Here is a 19,640-nt window from a genome sequence, read left to right on the forward strand (position 1 = left end):
CTAAGAAAGAGTGAGTGAGTGCTTGGGGTTTAACGTCGTACTTAACAATTTTTCAGTCATACGACGACGGAGGAGTCCTTAGAGTGTACGTGATTTCGCTCCTTGTTGCAGGAAGGACTTTCACAGCTCTTTTATCTAGTGCAGGCAGCGAAATTTGGCGCGAACGAAACCGTCGGTCGCGCAACGGTTACGTGCGGTTCAATTTGGCTAACCGGAAAATCGGTTAGGCCAACTGTCCAACGAGAACGTCCTTAGAGTTAGTGTGCATTAGGTAACTACAGATAAACTGGACTGAACAGCTTTCATAATCACAACGCGGCCAGTATGCAGTCAGCCACAGCCAGCTGCCTGTGCTGGTCACATGGAAATGTAATCATTCATATATGCTTTACAGGCTTTGAGATAATACTCAAATTATTTATTTTGACTTATCTTTTCACATATAAGCCTGTATAACGGAATTTCACGTAAAAATGTGCCACAGGAGTCAAGTACCAACCAGGCAACCCACAACGTTGAAACACCGTGTGAGTGTAAAATTTCTCTTTCTTTTGTTCACCAACCTTACGGTATGAGCTGCTAGATATAGAAAAGAAAAACAAACATAACATTGAGCTGAATACTTTTATTAATGATCCAGAATGATGCCTGAAACATAAACCACGTAAACAATTAGCGTAACCGATCGGGTTGATAAACATACGTGGCGTAACCGAATGATCGGTTAGGCGAGGCGGAAAAGACGTAACCGATTTCTGGGTTTCGCCGGCAGGCCAAATTTCGCTGCCTGTAGTGCTGCTTGGGGCCTCCGTGGCTCAGTTGGTTAGCACGTTGGCACAGCGTAATGACCCAGGAGTCTCTCAGCAATGCGGTCGTTGTGAGTTCAAGTCCAGCTTACGCTGGCTTCCTCTCCGGTCGTAAGTGGGAAAGTCTGTAGCAACCTGCGGATGGTCGTGTGTTTCCCCCGAGCTCTGCCCGGTTTCCTCCCACCTCAATGCTGGCCGCCGTCGAACAAGTGAAATATTCTTGAGTACGGCGTAAAACACCAATCAAATAAATAAATAAATAGAATCTAGTGCTGCTTGTGTAAGACGCCTTACCGAATGCATGTAAGCCGCATCACCCGAGCCATTATACTGGTAGGAGTCAATTAGTCGTTGCACTATTCACTTAATGCTGAACGCCAAGCAAGGAAGCTACAATTTCCGCTTTTACGGTCCTGGGTTTAACCCGACCCAGGATTGATCCTGGATCTACCTCTCCCGAAACGGACGCTCTACCAACTGAGCTATTGGTGGTAGTTAGGTACGAAGGAAGGTTCAGGAGTGCCGGGTTGCACAATAAACACCAAGACGAAAGTTTTTAAAATAATTAAAGACGTATAGCATATAGAGTGCGGATCCAGAGCAGCGACGACAGTGTGATAGCTCTGGCAAAACGGTCGCACGTAATCGGTGAAGTACGACCTCTTGTCAATTTATTTCGGTTGTACATGTATATAGGGTTTTATTCTAAAGGTTCTTGTAAATGGCACCACGGCTTATGCAGAATTAGGTTAAACAGACGCAGCGACCTTAATTGCAGCTCATTTGACGTTACAGGTCTAGAATTGCGTCTGTTAGCACATTTTTAAGCAAGCCAAGTTACGTATATTACTAAACAGAGGGCGTGGCGTGAGCAGCGTAGCAGAGTATTAGATTTATTTATTTATTTATTTGATTGGTGTTTTACGCCGTACTCAAGAATATTTCACTTATACGACGGCAGTCAGCATTATGGTCGGTGAAAACCGGGCAGAGCCCGGGGGAAACCCACGACCATCCGGAGGTTGCTGACAGACCTTCCCACGTATGGCTGGAGAGGAAGCCAGCATGAGCTGGGCTTGAACTCACAGCGACCGCATTGGTGAGAGCCTCTTGGGTCATTATGCTGTGCTAGCGCGCTAACCAACTGACCCACAAAGGCCTCGACAGTATTAGATAAAAAGGTAGCATGTGGTAGATCCATGGTCAACGCTGGGTCGACTCCCACCTAAGACCTTAAAAGAGGAAGTTGTAACTTCCTCGCTTGGCGTTCAGCACGTAGGGGATAGTGCAACGACTGGTTGACCAGTATTAGTATAATGGCTCGGGCAGCATTAAATAATGGAGCGGTGGAAATCCGCCCTGTAACAAGGAAGCACATTACATGCATTCTGAGGATTCCTTCGTCGTCATGACAGAAAAATTGTTAAGTACGACGTTAAACCCCAAGCACTCACTCACTCACCAAATGAACAAATCAAAATCAACGGGAAAAGTCAAGTTGAGAGGTAGTAAGAAAACAGGAATTTTTATGTAGCTTTATTATAATAAACCATACTTGCAAGTTTCTTGGCGGATAAATACGAAAACAAATGGCAGCACACGTTTTTTTTCATTCAGCTAAAAGTTAAGTAATAAGCGATTATCGCGTACATTATTACCTGAAAGCTCAATTTCAATTTTTCCATCTTACACCATTTTTTTTTTTTTACTGAACACCCCCATGTCACAAAGTCGCCGGTCGGTTTGCTTTTTAGTAACATCAACACCGTTAGCCGTCAGTTCTTTCTTTCGACTGCCCAGCCTCTGACGAAATAACAAGAAATTAACTTGTGTGCCATTGTTCAGTGAATTTCTCTGAAGACCAGCCACAATATTATAGATAAGGTATATTACGTTGGTAATCAAAAACATCTTTGCGTCTCGGTAACCAAAAATGAGTATGTGCTACAGACGTGTTGCAGATATCACTCTGCAATTACATGTATAATGAAAGACGAACAGTATAGAAAGTAAAACCAGAACAGCGACGTCAGTGTGAGAGCTGGCAAATGCTCGCACGTAACCGCAGAAATACCGCTTCGCTGCTTGTTTTACAAAATATGCTTCCTGCACTTATTCCTTTGTTTAGGAGATGCTGGTTTGGCAGACCTTTATTCGGTATGGGAGATGGTAACTTGGCGCACCTTTCTCTACTTTGGTGGATGTTTGTCTTTGGTGAATGTTAATTGCTATAAATGATTGCAGATTAGAAAAACGTAGGCTCAATTTGCGGGTGTTTCCCAAGATTATGTTTCAACAATTTCTCTTGTTATACGTTTATTTAATTATTTATTTCATTGGTGTAGATCATACTCAAGAGTATTTCAGCTATGCAACGATGGCCAGCATTATGGTGGGAGGAAACCGTTCAGAATTCGAGGGATCCCACGATCATTCGAAGTCGGTAGACCCCAGGATCAAACCCTGGCCGGGTCATAACAAAGACTTTAAGAATGGTACCTCCTGCTGCCTCGATTGGTATTGGTAGGGGTGTCATGTCTGGTGTTTTCAGCATGATACATCAGTGGCGCGGCATATACATACAGAAAATATCTGCTGGTGGTCTAAGTATCCAAGAGGCTTGACCTCTTTTGCATTGTTTTAAAGTTATTGTATGTTAAATGTGATGACAATACAGCATTTGGAGTAATTCTGTTCCAGTGACGTCTAATAAATTCAATCACAATCAATGAATATTGTTTACATAATTCTGCTTAAGCCAAGGGGGCGTGTAAATTGCGACTGTTTTTTCATTTACATGAACAGAATATAACGCTGCGGTAAATTGACAGTTAAATGCATGTGTGACCTTTTTGATAACATGCAGGTCTAGGCCTAAACTATAACTGCATCCGCCTATGCAGGGCATATGCGTAAGCCTATGTAAGGCGAGACGAGTGCATGACAACGAAAACTTTCAGAGCTCTGTTTAAAGAGGACGTGGCCTAGGCCTTTAGGCTACCCTTTGATACTGCTCACAGAATCAGAAATCAGGTCGTGCTCTGTTTTTGGAAGCATTATCTAGGCCTAACTACATAGTTAAACAAGGTGCAAAAAAAAATCTACAACCCTTTATTAGGACAAAACTAAAGTTTTACGCCTGTATGCCCAACACCTATTTACATTTACAATGTATAGCGGAGGGGCCCCTATAATTCTAAAAATATCAGTCAACATTTCGAAGGCTACAGCGAAATCATGCCGGTCAGACAGTTACTTCATTTTTTAATACACGTTACAATTATGTCGTATGCTGATTTATAGCTGATAATAATCTCTGAATAAAGCTAACGTAAGCTGTCGCTATATTGCATCATCTTCCTTTTTCCCTCGACCATTTTTCGCACTGCGCACTGTCGATTCCGAGAGAAAGCGTTGGATTGGCTGGCTGTTGTCACATGCTTGTTCTATTTTTATCCATGCGCACCGAGAGCTATCAGCTGAGTAGGAAAACACAACACTGAGCTATCTACGATGACAGCGGTCTTAAAGACGGTATTTTGAAGCAGATCTTTGCGTTGTCTTCCGACACACACATGAAATCGTCGTTGTGCAGGTAGGTATCCTTCGCCTTCTCAGTTTTTAATCATTTTCTTTCTTGCTGCGCCACAGACATAGCACTGGGCGGGGTGGCAATGATCTGCAGGAAATTCCGCCAAGTCATTTTGACCTGGATTTTGCTCTACATCATTTTGCACCATCTTAATCACGGTCCCTGCACTGGTTCGTTCAGTGTCCTTTGTCTCGTCTGGCCCCCTCCACTTCATTCTGTTTGCGGTCCAGGCTCATGCCATAACTTATATTGAGGGGCGATTTTTATCTTATACATTGACATTGATTTCCAATCATAAACTATTCAATTTTTTTAAAATAAATTATGAAGTCCCACGTGTGTATCAAAAGCTCTAGCTGTGTAAACATAATTTGACAGTACTGTAGTGTAGACCAACGATGTGTATAATTTATATCAAAATTTGTATGATGCTATCTTCAAAAGTGTGCTCATTATTTAGACAGCTTTACCATGTACCGTAACCAGATGATTTGTATTGGGGATGGGGGGCTTTGTTTTGTTTTTTTTGTTTTTTTTTGGTTTGTTTTTTTTTTTTGTGGAAACTGAAAATGCAGTTTCTTTCATTTATTTCATTTGGGGCTCTATACCATTGAAGAATATGTCACTTTGCTTAGCAGGGTTCAGGTTTATGGTTTGAGGAAGGCAGGCAGAATTCAGAGAAAAACTTTGCTCTTTGAACCATGACCAATCAGATACTATGTTTTAATCAACTTTAATTCCCACTACCTTGGGTGCAGCTCCTAGTCAGGAGGTGTGTGAGGTGTCTCAATCTAAAACTCTAAATGAATTACATAAATGAAAAAATTGTATTGTCTTGTGAATTCCACAAACCCAATTTAAACTGTGGGACTGGCGCTCATTTCAGTACCTTGAAAGATCGTTATGTGTGATTATTAATTTATTTCTCTAACATGGTTTGTAATAAATATGTGATATATTATTCAGAACATACATGTATCACACATTTAAGGCTACACAAAGTGTTTAATGTACACATTGAAGGTGTACCTGATAATCAATAAAAAATAAAGAATCTAGATATCACATAAAGCAATTTATTCAACCAGTTGGCTGGATGGCATCATTCGGAAAATAGCCGTAAACTAGCCTAGATAAGCCTGGATGACCTCATCACTACCGGGGTCATGTGGGTTTACTGTTTGATATCTGGCAGCTGATATATTCCCAGAGTGTATCCACAGTTCCACAGATTAATACATGTACTCGTACTAGTATAAATGCCATAGCTTGACAATTTCTCAGCAACAAGAATGAACTCTTACTGTAAGTGGTATTGTCTCGCGAGACAGAGAGTTAATTATTACACGATTTGTTTTCTTATGTGATGTAATTCTGTGTCACAGCTTGACTCAGGAGGAAATAAGTGCAAGTATCACACTATCTTCATCAGCAAACAGTTACTCCTATTTTTATAGACATGGAGATAATTGCATATTTCCCAACCAAGCCACATAATATATATATATGACAGTATAATCAAAGCTTTTCGACCAATGAGAAATCAACGTTTTTACAAGTTTCTCTGCACTTTAGTAAATACTTTTGTTCCCCAGAAAAATATATCGATATGAAGTGCTCTAAGGAAAAAAAAAAAAAAAACTTGCAGATTTGCCATGTTATGGTTCACTTGTAAAAATATGATTGTCCATGTAACGTACATATACATGTAGATGCAAAACCTCTCACATAAACACCCATTCCCTGCATTGCAGCATGTCACATTTCTACACATCCAAATTCTAGCGCGACATTAATGTGTACTTTGTTTTACTGTATGTTGAATGGCATTGCCCACTGAGATCAAATTAATTTAGCATAGTTTTTCAACCAAAGGATATTTACTGTACAGTCTAAGCTTTTCAGCAAATCAGAACTCTACAAATTTCTTTAAATTATGATGAATAAAGTTGAGTTTTTGGTGAAGCACTACTTTTTCTATCCAAGCTAAGCCAGTATATTAAAGTAAAGTCATGAAGATGTCACTATTCTGTCAAGTTGAAAGAGTTCATTAGCTCTTGAAGTATGGTAAATGGTTTACTAGTGCAGTGATACAAGTGGATGAATGCTTACATGAATTTGGAAAAGTTGTGTACATCTATTATAATGATCAATGCCACCTCACAGTCAGCTAAATCTGTTGATATAACAGGAATGTAGTTGTCATAGTGAGTTTTAACATAGTCATGATGGATCAGGTAGAACTATGTAATGTCCACTATGTCTCTTACTTTAAATGATTAGTATATTCAGAAACATGTATACATGTGAGAGGGTGATATACATAGAAGGGTATAGGTAACTAGGCTTTATATACAGGGACCTGTCAGTTTTGGGAGATGGAGAGCTATAGATTACAGGGATTAGACTGATGACTAGAGAGCAGGTGTATTAGTTTACAGAGGCTCAGGTGTTACAGTTGAGTTAAGGTCATACATAGTATGTACATGGTACAAAACAAACATTAGCTTACATTTTATCAGAGCCATTGTCAGTTGTTCCAGTGAGCTGATAGTTGCAGGTTCTACCATGTATTTGTACATATATCCAACTACCAAGTCTACACATTGAAATCAATATGTGGCCTTCAGCGTTTTCCTTAGCCATAAGCTACAGTGTTAATTGCTTTGCCTCTCCTGTTCTGAGATATGGGCATGGTCAATACCTGTACGTGTATATGACATGTCTTTGCAATGTGAGAATTATTGTGACACATACACATGCAAGTGGCACAAAGATATCTAGTGAATTAAACTGACACATGTTTCATCAGTGATTGATTACAGTGACTGACAGTGTTAGATCTAGGCTCAAGCGTGACTAAAACAGTGGCTCACATTTAAATCTAGCTTTCGCTGATATATCTGCGGCTTAAAATCAAGAAGTTTGTCAGGTACCTGGCATGATAAATCCGTCCCCTGCCATAATATATAATGTGAAAAATTCTTAAACATTTATAAGCATCACGAAGGCCACAAAATTTAAATTCTTGTTTTACAAGCAGAATAAATTTTTTCCCAAGCTTTGAAAAATAGGAAAGTCATAAAAATATCAAGATCACATGAAATGAAAATGTGGAGTTTGAGTTTTATTTTTGTCTGATTTCAAGATTTTTTAGCATTGGCTTGCCCGTAAAACACAAAATAAAATTTGTCTCATCTAAGCAAAGAAGTAAATAATTCAATGAATGTGGAAAACATATTTAACATTAGATAAAATTGTATCCTGTGGGAGCGTCATAATTGTAGTCCTTTTTTTGTAAACAAATTGCTGAGGATTAATAAGCAATGTCAAGTTTAAACTCATTTGTCGCTAAGGGTAAATAAAATTGTACCTTGTCATGTGACTTGTTAAATATGTTAAGGCAACTTGTGCGGAAATTAATTTGTAGATCATCTACCCCATATTCTGGAGGCTCCTTCAGGAGCTTCTTTAGTTTAGAAACATACTGCTCCTCAATTTTCCTTATCGTTTTCTTTTCTGAATAGCGGTTTGTGAAATCCCTTTTCTTCAGGACCTTCTTACATTCAGAAACATTCTACTGCTGAATTTTCTCCGTTGTTTTCTTTTCTAAATAGCTATTTGTGAAATCCTTTTCGTATGCCCATGTTAAAGTAAATGCAAACAAAAATAGTTGCCTGACACATTTGACAGGTCACTGATACAGTTGCATTTCTTTTTTATCAATGGATGATCTCCCCTCGAATCTCCCCCTTTACCCAGCATCTAACATTGTATAACCAAAGGAAAATCAAAGTGATCTTTTTCTTTCTAATGATTCTTACTTTCCTTCTTCAATTTCAGATAACACCCACTTAGTTTGTTTGATGGTTCAAGAAACTTTATGGAAAACATAAGTTTACAAAAATGTCTGACACAAGAAAGTTTGTTGTGACTAGTAGTGATAGAACTGATGTGGATCAGGCTTCCATTGTAACAGGTTCTTCAGAGGGTCTTAATTCTGAAGTTCCTCTGTCGTCCAAGGTTGCAGAGATGTCAGGAATAGACGTGGAAAAAATTTTAGTGGTCCCAGAGAAAAATGAAGAGTGCCAAACAGAGCATAACAGTTCTCGTTTCCGAACTGAAAGGGCCAGAATGGACTCCACTTCCAGCATGAGCACGGATGACGAGCTAGACCCTACCATGAGAACATTTGAAGAACCAAGTTACATCGACTCCATTACAAGCACATCTAGCTCAGCAAGTGCCAAACCCTTGTTGTCCTCGGTTAAGGAAATGGAGGAGGTGCAAGAGGAAGACTTGGAGGATCGATTAGCCCGAAACAACACCATGAAAGGCTTGCTGGAAAATCCTTCTTACGTGGACTCCATCACCATATCAAGCCCTGACCACCGTCGCCTCGCTAGGGCTTGTCGCAAAGCTTTAGCTCTCAGGCGCCAGCAGGAAGCCAAAAGAGAGAAGTCTCTAGCCAAGTACCTTTCTGAGCAGGGTTCTAAGATCACCAGTGGGGATGTGGACACAGTTCCTGAGGCAGGACAAGTGAAGAAAGGGACGTATGTGAAGAATGTTGTCCTCTTAAGCGTGGGTGGCATGTTGTCCTACACAGCTTTTCTCTCCTTGAGGAACCTGCAGAGCAGCCTGAATCATCAGAAAGGTGTGGGGTTGATCTCGCTGGCAGGTGGTTATGGCATGTTCATGTTGGGCTCCCTTATCTCACCATTTGTCGTCAAGGCTTTGCGCCCTAAAAGAGCTATTCTTCTGGCTATTGCGTTACAAGTTTTTTACGTGGCCATGAACATTTATCCCAGCTTCTACACCCTATTGCCCACCACTATGATCGTTGGGTTGTGTAATGCTTTTCTCTGGGTGGCCGTTAATACTTACCTGACCTACCTGGCCGCAGATTATTCAAAACTGTCTGGGAAATCCCTGGGTACTGTGATGAGCACTTTTTTTGGAATCTACTTCATGATATTCCAGATGAACAATATTTTTGGAAATCTATTGTCCTCTCTGATTTTGTTTTCTGGTCAAGGCTGGAAAGAAATATCTTCGGGAGGATTTGGCAATGGCACGCTTGCCTCAAATTCTACATCTGGTGCTTTCGTTGAGGTCTCTGGCTTGGTGGAGGAAGTGGGCTATTTTCCTGAGGAGCACAACAATGCCTCATTGGACTTGCAGTTCAACGGTTCATCGTCTTTCACTTTTGATCCCAAACTTCACTGTGGTGCTAACCATTGCCACTCTTTCCCCATCGATCAAGCCGGAGGAAATAAGGTTACAGACACTTTGCGATACATTCTAATTGGAGCCTTCGGTGCCTTTGGTATATTGGGATTCGTTACCATCTTTTTCTTTGTGGAAGCTCTGAAAACCTACAAGACAAAAGTGGAGTTAGCAGCCGCATTTAGAGAGGTGAGGTCCGTCTTCAGCCTCATCACTGAGGGGAAATTCATCCTGTTATCACCTATCCAGGTCTACATGGGATTAGAGATGTCTTTTCTACCTGGAGATATTCTGAAGGTAAGACATCAAAGTTGAAGCTGTTTAAAGAGATGAGCATTTTTTCATATTTTTCTCACTACTTAAATTTGTATATGTGTAACCAAAGTGGAGTCTTACTCAGCAGTAAGACCTCTGACCACTGTTTTTTTGCCCTCATGATATAACTTCCTTCCCATATAACTTGCATTCCTGTGCTTGTCAACTAGTAAACTTTGTGGTCATGATGTCATCAGCCATTATCAGAATCAAACCATTGTAAAGCTGCAGTTCATCATAATACTGCATGCACACTGTTACCCTTTCTTCTTTTAGCTTCTTTCACAGGAGATAATTTTATGTGGTTTGCTTTTATTTAAGAAAATCCTCAAATGTATATATGTGGCATGCCTATATGAAATGTTTTTGGACAAAGCGGTTATTATGGGTTGCAGGCATTTGTCACATGCCCAGTGGGCATCGAGATGGTGGGCTATGTGATGATGGGGTATGGAACTTCCACAGCTGTGTCTTCCTATGTCTCTGGGCGTCTTCACAAGATCTTTGGCAGATTGCTCCTAGTGTGTACAGGTAAGCAGCCTAGAATCACAGTCAGGTGGACTTTTCATATTAAATACCTTGAGAGTTAAACTTGAGGTTAAATGTTTTGGGCTGTTTGTATTGTGTTACATGTTTTTCAGCTTGTGAATGTGCATGGCAGCGTTGGGAAGATGTTGATGTCAGAGGCATCCACGCTGGATATCGACAGAGGCATTCAGTGTCACAGTATGAAGAATGGGGTTATGGTGTTTTGGATAAAAAGAGCTTAATGATGTCTACAATGTACAAGTACATGTCTCAGACTGGAGAAAATCCCGTGTACATTTTATGCTCGATCTCACACTGCTATTGTACAGCCACACAAACATGATTAGTCTTCCTGTGGGAACGAGTACGTCCGTTAATTCCCCTTCAGAATTTGGATACAGTTAACATGTACTCTTCAGCCTACACTTGCTAATATCAACTGCCAAAATCAATGTGATAACATTAGAGGTACATGTAATTACTGGTAAATGTATGAGCAGATACAAAGAGTATGAATTGGAAGTGGATGTACATGTACTATATATTTAACAGCACTGTTCTTCAAGATTATTTTACATACATTGTGCAAATACATGTAGCATCAGTCATGCTTCTTCTTTAATCTCCAGTATGCTTTAGATTATGAGCGAGCTATATAAAATCAGCTTACTTTTTATAAGTAGCACTAAATGATGTCTTTGAAATGTGAGGCATCATTTAGGTAGAGATGACCAACTGTTGGAGATGACCAACTCAGAATTTTTTTGACTGAAACTAGCACTTAACCTGATCCGAGCTAAGAGGAAAATTCCACTAGCCATAACACTACTAGTACAGGTATAAGCACACAAAAGCTGCTCCCATTAGATCTGTGTACACCTGTATCACAATACGAATCTGATGGTGGTATATACATGTCCCTGGAGAATTTATCAACACTATTTGTTGGTGAGAGCTCATGGAATTGCTCTAGGATGAACGCTACCTTTATATATTCGTAACAATCTTGCTTCTAGGCGTGTCAATTCTGTGTACTGTAGTTTGCCATCCATTCCATACAATATTTGATGTAGAGATCTGATGCACTTGGTTTTTGCAGGCCTAAATGGTATATGTATACCACTAGTTATAGCGCATTTATAATGCATTGCCAGGAGTTTTTTTAAATATTCAAAAAATATTATAAGTCTGTCATAATAGACATTTTTTACAATTCACCAACAATGACTATAAGGACCACATACAGGAGTGTCATGACAGTTTTGAAACAAAGGGAGATGAGCATTTGCAGCAAATATTATTTTGGCTATAATGTCAATTAGTTAGTAAAACATTCTTACCTTTGATGTCACTTATCTGGAAAATTAGCTTTTCAGAGAATTAATTGTTTTGTTATTACTTTCTCAATAAAATTTGCATTCAAAATCAGATTGCTCTTGGAATAAAAAAGTAAAAATATTTTTTACAGAAATGCTAATTATAAAAAATTAATATAAAAAAGTATATAATCATATAAAAGTAGCCTGAGCACTTTTTGGTGAATAGGTTACAGGATTATGGGAAACAATCCTATTTTTAGGGATGGCCTATTTACATGTATTTACATCATTTACTAGCCTCCCTTGACCGTGGAAGTGTATGTGGATGATGGTTTTCTGGAATTTCTCTGAACTGAGACTTCTGCAGTTCATCTTAAAGAACAAAAGTTTGTCATTTGCTGTGCTTAAGGTCATGGTGAACTTGTGATCTGTCAAGAGTGTGTATCCTGCAACGTGAGCCAATAACTGAGCCGATGTCATTCTGAATCAAAGATAGTTATAACCCAATGGGGCTCAGGTTGTATTCAGGGCCATATCTAGAGCCATTTAAGTTCCCATACTGTTTGCAGCTCAAACTAATCAAGCTGTATTAAAATTAACAGTAAATTAAAGATTGTTTACCAATAAAGAGTTTAGTTTCCATACAAATTTATTTCCTTCATAGACTGAAATCTCTTTGGAAAGCATCATCTTGAGTTGCGCTTGAAAATTTCTTTATGCACGGTCACCATGTCACCTTTAAAGTTTTGGATCAGAACCTACAATTTTTTTTCTAGATATGGCCCTGATAACAGACAGTAGTCTTCTGAAGTGTGACAACGCATTCTCATATTCTTCAGTTTGCTTTAATAGCTGTCAGTCGCCAATTAGCAGAGTTAAACATCTTTAAATAGTAGTTTAAAGCCCTTATCAATGGTGAGTCGTTTTGGTGTTACCAAAATTGGTACACAAATGAATGTGATGTTCGAAATTCCCCAGCCAATAGGATTGCTTGATTTTCACAAAGGTAACGCATATGGTAAGGTACATGTAAATACAGTATATTCTATCTAATTACTTTTCAAGACCCTTCAGTAGAGTCGAATCAGATAGGTCAATTGCTTGATTGTATCACAGACTAGGTCATCAGTAATCAGGGTTACTCTAGGTGTGTGCATGAGACACGTGTTCACCCTGTTGGGTAGGGATTGGGCAGATCCAAGTCTCATTTTAGCCAGAAACTTTGGTTGGCTGTCTACGTGTATTTAATTCAGTCCCAGTCTTTAAGAAAATATATGTACATCAATATTTGGGATTATGCTTCAGTGGTAACTTTATTCGTTTATTTAACCACATATTCAAAAGATTTTTGCTTACCTTCATTTCTCATCCTTTCCACATATGAAAGAGGAACTTTCAGTGCAGTTGATGCACCTTTTTTATTTGATTTTGGAGACAAAACTACATTTGTTGGATTCTATAGATTCAGGGCTTCACAAAATATGATTTCATCAGTCTACACAGAATAATGTCCTCAGAATATGCTTAAATAACCCCTGGCAAATATGCGAAAAGGTTTAAGAACTACAGTACATGTGTATAAAGGCTAACATTCTTATGAGTTGGGAACTAAATAACACTGTAAGGAGTTTTTAGGATGTCAAGCTGGGCTGCGCTCTACATAAAATACCTGAATCCACTGAATTGCATTCTTGTTATGGAAGTTTAGTTTGTCAAAATCACATCTTCTCGTCAAAATTATCTTCTTGCCTGAGCTGGTGTTTGATGTGCTTTAGTTCCAAGAGAAACTAAATGGGTATAATAAAATAATATGAAGTGAATCTTTAGAACAACTTTATTACAGCAGTTCACATTATCTTGACCCTTGTCATTTAATCCCAATTTGAAGATGTTTTGGTTTTGACACTAAAATGCCTCCAAAAATGAACCAGTAAATGAGAAATATTGAAAGGTTGAGTTGGCTTTGACATACTCTTTACCGTTAGCAATCCACTGACAGAATTATGTTGAAACACTTATACATATTTTTCTGTACGGTACACGGTTCAAGTGATGCGAATCATCATGAGTATAACATTTTTTACTGTACATTCTTCTAGACTACCCAAAAAAGTGAAATCTTGTAGGTAGATAAAACATGATATTAATTTATGTAATAAAGTACCAAAAGTTGAACATACTGTATTGATTAAGTCAATATACATGATATATGTACAAATGGCATTTGGTGACTAGGTGATGGTCTCTTTTACTATTGGGATGTGAGGTATATTTTGCTGCTACCATTATATCAGAAAGCCAGAGATGAATTAAAGGCTGCATGTGCTGAATGAGATGTATGGTGTAACATCTGTGAGAATCCCCTTCTGTTGACCACTGGGCTAATTCTGACGCTTTCAGATTTCTTTCAGTTTGATGAAGGCAGGTAGTATGTTTTTGAAAAGAAAAAATTGTAATCATGTATTATTGTATTATTAATAGGGGAGAAGTTTTAAGTAATTTGTATAAAGTTTTAATTACTGACTGTACCAGTGATATCTGTAAGGATATTTCTCTCTATGAGCCTATAATTGTCACAAAGCAGTCTTCATGTCGCCCAATCACTTGATGCACTTAGTTGTCGGCTTACCCATCTTGTTTGTGCTTGAACAACATTTTGTCTTGCAACATGTTTTCTTCATTTGTTTTCAGCATGTTTCAAGGTGAAACAGAATTAAACCTTTACATGTACTGTACTTGTATGTGTTGATTGAGGCTTATTAACAAATTTTCATCGGCCAATACATGTACTCTGAACAAGACCACTACAACTAGGTATATCAAGTGAATGATTGAGCCGTGTAAAACCATGTTCACAGATTTGTGATTTGGCTCATTTTGCAATTTGTTATAGGGTGGTATATGCACATGGTGTATGTGTGGTAGCAGCTAGTGGATACATTTGGTACCGGTAGTGGCAATAAGAAATGTGTTTGTTAACTTAGACATACAGAATTTACAGGTCATGCACTGTAGCCTATGTGTTACAAGGGTTACCTAAAAATACAGGTGTGTACAGTTGTGCCAACAACTGAGAATACTTCTGAATAAGGTTCAAAAGACAATTACAGTGTAATTTAGACATTTAATTTAGTGTCTTGAAACTGAATTGATTGTCAGAAGACAGATGATTATTAACTTAGGATACTTGTATAGGCTTGAAGACATCATTATCAGCAGATAAAATGTTCCATCTATAGGTATACTTAGAGAGTTGACGCTCATGTAGCAAAGGGTTAAGGTAGGACATCTTATAATAAGCAGCAGTTGGACAGGAACAAAACCTCAGGAGATGATTGCTCTATATGCCCAGGCAAATTTAAACCAATTGTCACATGGAATCCGTACAAATTTGTAAGGTTAGGAGTACATGTTAGATTCAAGATTAAGGATGCTCAGTTTCGCGACAGTGTTACCTGATAGCAGTTATTATATACTAACATAACCCCACAGGAAAATTCAGCCGAAAGGTTGTAGACTGCACGAGATTGAGGCTCGGCGATTCTCTGGATCATTCGCAGCCGTCAATCATTCGCAGCAGGACACGCCAGCAGGGGAATTTTCAACTCCAACCAATGCCTGACCGTTGGTCACTCACGTCAACTTGTGCACATTTTGTTTTCAGTCCAAAGTTGAGTTTAGATCTAAACTACACATGGTTCGCCTATAATGTCAAGTAAAGCCTCATCCCCTCGTCAGTCAACGCCATTGTCTCCGCCTCCTGCTCCGCCCACTCCGCCATGCAGCCTCCCAGCAGGTACTATAGGTGTGTCTCTGTAGACGGTAAGTCAATATTGCCGGCCCGGACCTATCCACATATCATTTGAGGACAAAGCGTGGCGGGCCAGCATTTTGTTTCGCTCCAAACTTCGGCTCAGTGGGCTTGATGTACATTGAGCAGTACTGCAGTGCCAAACGCTTTCATTTTCTCATCCTGCTGACCATGCATTCCGTTTCTCTGGGTCACTGACACGGAATTCATCACAGGCATGTCTTCATCCACAGGCTAGCGGTGTGTTTGTTGAGCCAGTACATGTTGTCCTGGTCTATAACCTGTCTATCACAAGGCAGAGTAAATGCCTCAGTCATGTTGTATTGAAATACACCTGCTGAGTATGTAGGGTTTCGCATAAATTCTTGATAGACTCTCTTGATAAAAAGAATTAGTGTTGCTGTTTTTTGAGTATTAAGTACATCATGTAATAAATTACATGTGTAATAATACTTGCTATTGTCCTATATAGTTTCAATTGAAGGCAAACATGTCAGACAAACCACCGCTGCTTTTTTGTTGCAAGAAATGTCTATGATGGACTTCCTGAAGGACAGACATTTCAGTCTGAACATTTCCTTTGTTTCAGCTGGCCTGATAAATTTGAGCATTTTTATCAGCTTGTATTTTCTGGAGATAAAGGAGGGTGAAGCACTTCCAATCGCCCTGATGGTGGCGGCCTGGGGCGTGGCTGATGGCATCTGGAATACACAAGTCAATAGTGAGTGTACAGTAGATACTATAGTTGTATTATATTACTTTTTGTAATCGTTTGTAACTGGTTGATGACTTCTTCCTTGAGGTAACCTTTTAAAATTAAAAATGAGATACAGCATGTAATTTTATGAGACTTTCTTGCCAACGGACACAGTTGTTTGACCCACACACCACGGTTTCCTCTAACTGTAAAACTGACAGCCATCGTATATGTGAAAATTTTGATCAGTCAATCAATAAATCCAGTGAACTGGTAAAAAGATGGCAAGAAGTCATACTGTAGAACCTATTATATTGTAGATGATTGTTTTAATGTCTGTTTGTTTGTAGGCTGTGTGGCCACCATGTTTGTGAAGAAGTCTGAGCAAGCCCTGGCGGGGAATCGTTTTGTATCTGGGTTTGGAGTGACTCTGGCCTACGCCTATGCTCCGTTGTTCTGCATGAAGACCAAACTGATCTTCACGGGCAGCCTCTGCATTCTCGGTGTCGGCAGTTTCACTGTTCTCGATATCCTTCAACGCAGGAAACCTCTTGCTTTCAAGGTCACACAAGTGTAAAAGGTCACATCAATGACATGAAATGCACGTGTGTCACAGAGCATGCAGGAATGTCCACTTAGTGGAAATGCTATTGTGGAAACTTATGAAAGTCTTGCTTGATAAATATTAGCTGGCTTATTTAAATTTGGCTGTGGTAGTGAAAAAATACTTAAGTAAAAAGTATAGTAGTGAAAAAAACATAATGTAAGAAAGTTTTGCGTTTGGGTCTTAGAAACATTAGCTTTCGGTGATTCATGTTAGAGTTGCACTGGATGTAGGGAAGACTTCATTGACAAATAATTTGAAGATGGAAGGGAGGGAGTGTTCAGCTTGAGAAATTATTATGGAGCAAGTCATGAGTTAAAGAATATAGTTGCAGAAATTAGGTTTTTGCTTGCCTGGCGTCTATTTTCACAAACACCCTTAGACTAAAGACCACTAAAACTATGAACGGAAACCTCTTCATCTCTACATATTTGGATATTTTTCATGAAATTCATCAGTCTAAAGGTTGGTTTTTACATCATGCTAATGATATATACGATTTAGAAAAGAAGGGGATATTCCAGAGTGTTAATATTCTCAAAAATATGACTGAACATGAACGAATAAGGAACACAGGCTTGTGACTTACAGAGTAGATTTTGCTTTTTTCAGAAGTGGGAAGAGAAAATATGTTAACATTGGAACACTAATTCAGTTTTAATTGACATAAGCCTCCCAGTGATCTTTAGTCTTGCTGAATGGTTTCCTCAGGGGTGATATTTAGATGGTGTATTTCTGTAAAGAACAGCCTAAAGGTACCCTAATTCTTCAATCTATTCAACCACATCTGCAACCAATATTTCCAAACATTCTGAGAGAACAATGGAGTTTAGAGAAATCACAGTTTTGTGAAGCTTGCATCTTTCATGACACACACGCATAATTTTAGTGCCATTTTTATAGTAATTGTATGTATCACTTCCATTTTAAAAAAGTACTTTAGTGGTTGAATGATTTACTCTGCATGTATTCAACCTAAAATTTCAAACATGATTAGGTTCCACATTTGTAAGTGTAATATGTCATAATATACAGGCGTATTTTAGACAACATTACAAAGTATTAGCATCTTGTCCTGAATTCTCCCTTACACTCGAGGCTTATAATGTTTATACATTTACATTTTCCAGTCAAAGTTCCCACACAGTTATATTATTTAAGACCATTTTTAAAAACTGTACTTCAAAAAAAAAAAAAAAAAAAAAAAATAAGAATGATTGTTTTAACACTAGCCAAGAGAGTTTTGTTTTGCTCCAGGCGTGTTTTGAATAACCTTGTGTTTATAGCATAATGTTATCTATTATTGCATGGTGTTTGGTTTACAGTACTGCGTATTTGAAATGCACATGGCTTGTTTAGAGGATTCCATCCTGTCATCTCTTGTAAGACTAAAATAGCCAAAAGCAAGAGCATGTTTGCAATATCTGCGACACTCCACAGCAGATCAATATCATTTTACACATACGCCCATTGTAATTTTACACAAATTACTCACCTTAAAAGATAGAATGCCAGATATGTAAAAGGTAGATTCGTCAGCTTAAATGCATGAAACTGCCAGTCTCGGATAAAAATGATGAAGTAGTGTAATAAATGTACACATTCATTGAGGATTGATTTGAACATATATGCTACACACATTTCAAGTTTGGTTTGGAACAGTCCAGGTTGTATTTTTCCATGGTGATTTATGGTGCATCAAGACATCAGTTAACAAACAGGGTCAATGTCGCCTTCTTCTAAAGGAAAGAAATCTATACATGTACAGTTAGGTAGGCAAATATGCATACAATTAGAACTGCATACACATGCATAATGTATATATGAAGGCCTCTGTGAAGATGTAGGTGTAGCGCAGCTTTGCTTCTTTCAGTAACATAGAGTGGTAATGATGTTGAAGTTTATATAGTCCTAATTGAGTGAGCCTTTTTTTGCTCGTTTCTTCTTAAATTTATGTCAGTGTTATTGTTATATTATATCCCAAAGCTATTTTGTAGGTGCCTGTAAATCTGTTAGTTTGTGATCTTTCCATCGCAAAGGAAATTCCTTTCATTATTCATGTTTATGAGTTTTTTGTTTTATTTTGTGTTAAACTCTCAATAGCTGCAATTTCTGCTAGTAGAAGTAATTTGTATGTTGTTTAGAGCATCAGCAGCTGTTACACTTTAGGGACCATGTAAAATAAACACAGCTTCCTACAGTCGCTTTTATTCGCTCCTGTTAAGTTTTGCACTCACTGCCGTAAACCATTTCAAAATTCAACATTTTTGTAATGTCATACAAGAAATTATTACACAATTTTGTAGTGTACTACATTTAGCTATTTTTTCATACAATGTCATATTGAGATATCAGTTGATACTCTTTTATGTTGTGTAAGGCAAGGATCAAAAATGTGCTTGGACGGAAAAGTCATTACAAACTTTAGCTGTCAATAAATTCTTTCATTTGTTGAGAAAGTCCTGTAGATTCATGTGCAATCATGTGTCCAAGGCTTGATTTCGTTGAAAATTGCTAAAAGTAATGTAAACAGTGGACGTTCTGAAAACTCACCCAGGAAAAAATTTTCTTTTACAGCTTTTTCGTAAAACAAACTAAAACTCAGTAATAAGTAAGTATCGGCCCCCAGAGAACTGAAACTATTTTTTTAAGTTTTTTTTTTCTAATAAGGAGTAAAAATAATGCACTTAAGTGCTTGAATTTTTAACGCCCTAAGTGGTTCACAAAGACCACCATACAATT

The 19,640-nt window shown here is 38.4% G+C and overlaps 1 protein-coding gene across 3 annotated transcripts; it reads left to right on the forward strand.

The window, feature by feature from the left end:
* The first annotated feature begins 4,293 nt into the window (after positions 1 to 4,293).
* On the forward strand, positions 4,294 to 18,058 carry LOC135465721 (protein unc-93 homolog A-like). Of its 3 annotated transcripts, none has more exons than XR_010444057.1 (5): positions 4,294 to 4,401; positions 8,242 to 9,921; positions 10,335 to 10,470; positions 15,451 to 15,591; positions 16,187 to 16,259. XR_010444057.1 is itself a non-coding variant. In XM_064743035.1 (5 exons), exons 2-5 carry the CDS (start codon positions 8,305 to 8,307, stop codon positions 16,869 to 16,871), a joined length of 2,112 nt encoding a protein of 703 aa, XP_064599105.1. In that variant the 5' UTR covers positions 4,294 to 4,401; positions 8,242 to 8,304; the 3' UTR covers positions 16,872 to 18,058. The 3 variants fall into 3 exon arrangements, 2 of the variants coding, with proteins under 2 accessions (XP_064599105.1, XP_064599106.1); XM_064743035.1 differs by lacking the exon at positions 15,451 to 15,591 and adding an exon at positions 16,645 to 18,058 and having other exon boundaries at positions 16,187 to 16,318; XM_064743036.1 differs by having other exon boundaries at positions 15,451 to 16,301.
* The last annotated feature ends 1,582 nt before the right edge of the window (positions 18,059 to 19,640 follow it).

Source organism: Liolophura sinensis, chromosome 5 (assembly GCF_032854445.1).
Source record: "Liolophura sinensis isolate JHLJ2023 chromosome 5, CUHK_Ljap_v2, whole genome shotgun sequence".
In the NCBI taxonomy this organism is placed as follows: Eukaryota; Metazoa; Mollusca; class Polyplacophora; order Chitonida; family Chitonidae; genus Liolophura; species Liolophura sinensis.

Bases quoted from the DNA above. Each gene is read 5' to 3' on its own strand.
- LOC135465721 (XM_064743035.1), top strand. From the start codon at position 8,305: ATGTCTGACACAAGAAAGTTTGTTGTGACTAGTAGTGATAGAACTGAT. The intron at 9,922-10,334 runs GTAAGACATCAA...TATGGGTTGCAG, and splicing joins TACCTGGAGATATTCTGAAG to GCATTTGTCACATGCCCAGT. The intron at 10,471-16,186 runs GTAAGCAGCCTA...CCTTTGTTTCAG, and splicing joins ATTGCTCCTAGTGTGTACAG to CTGGCCTGATAAATTTGAGC.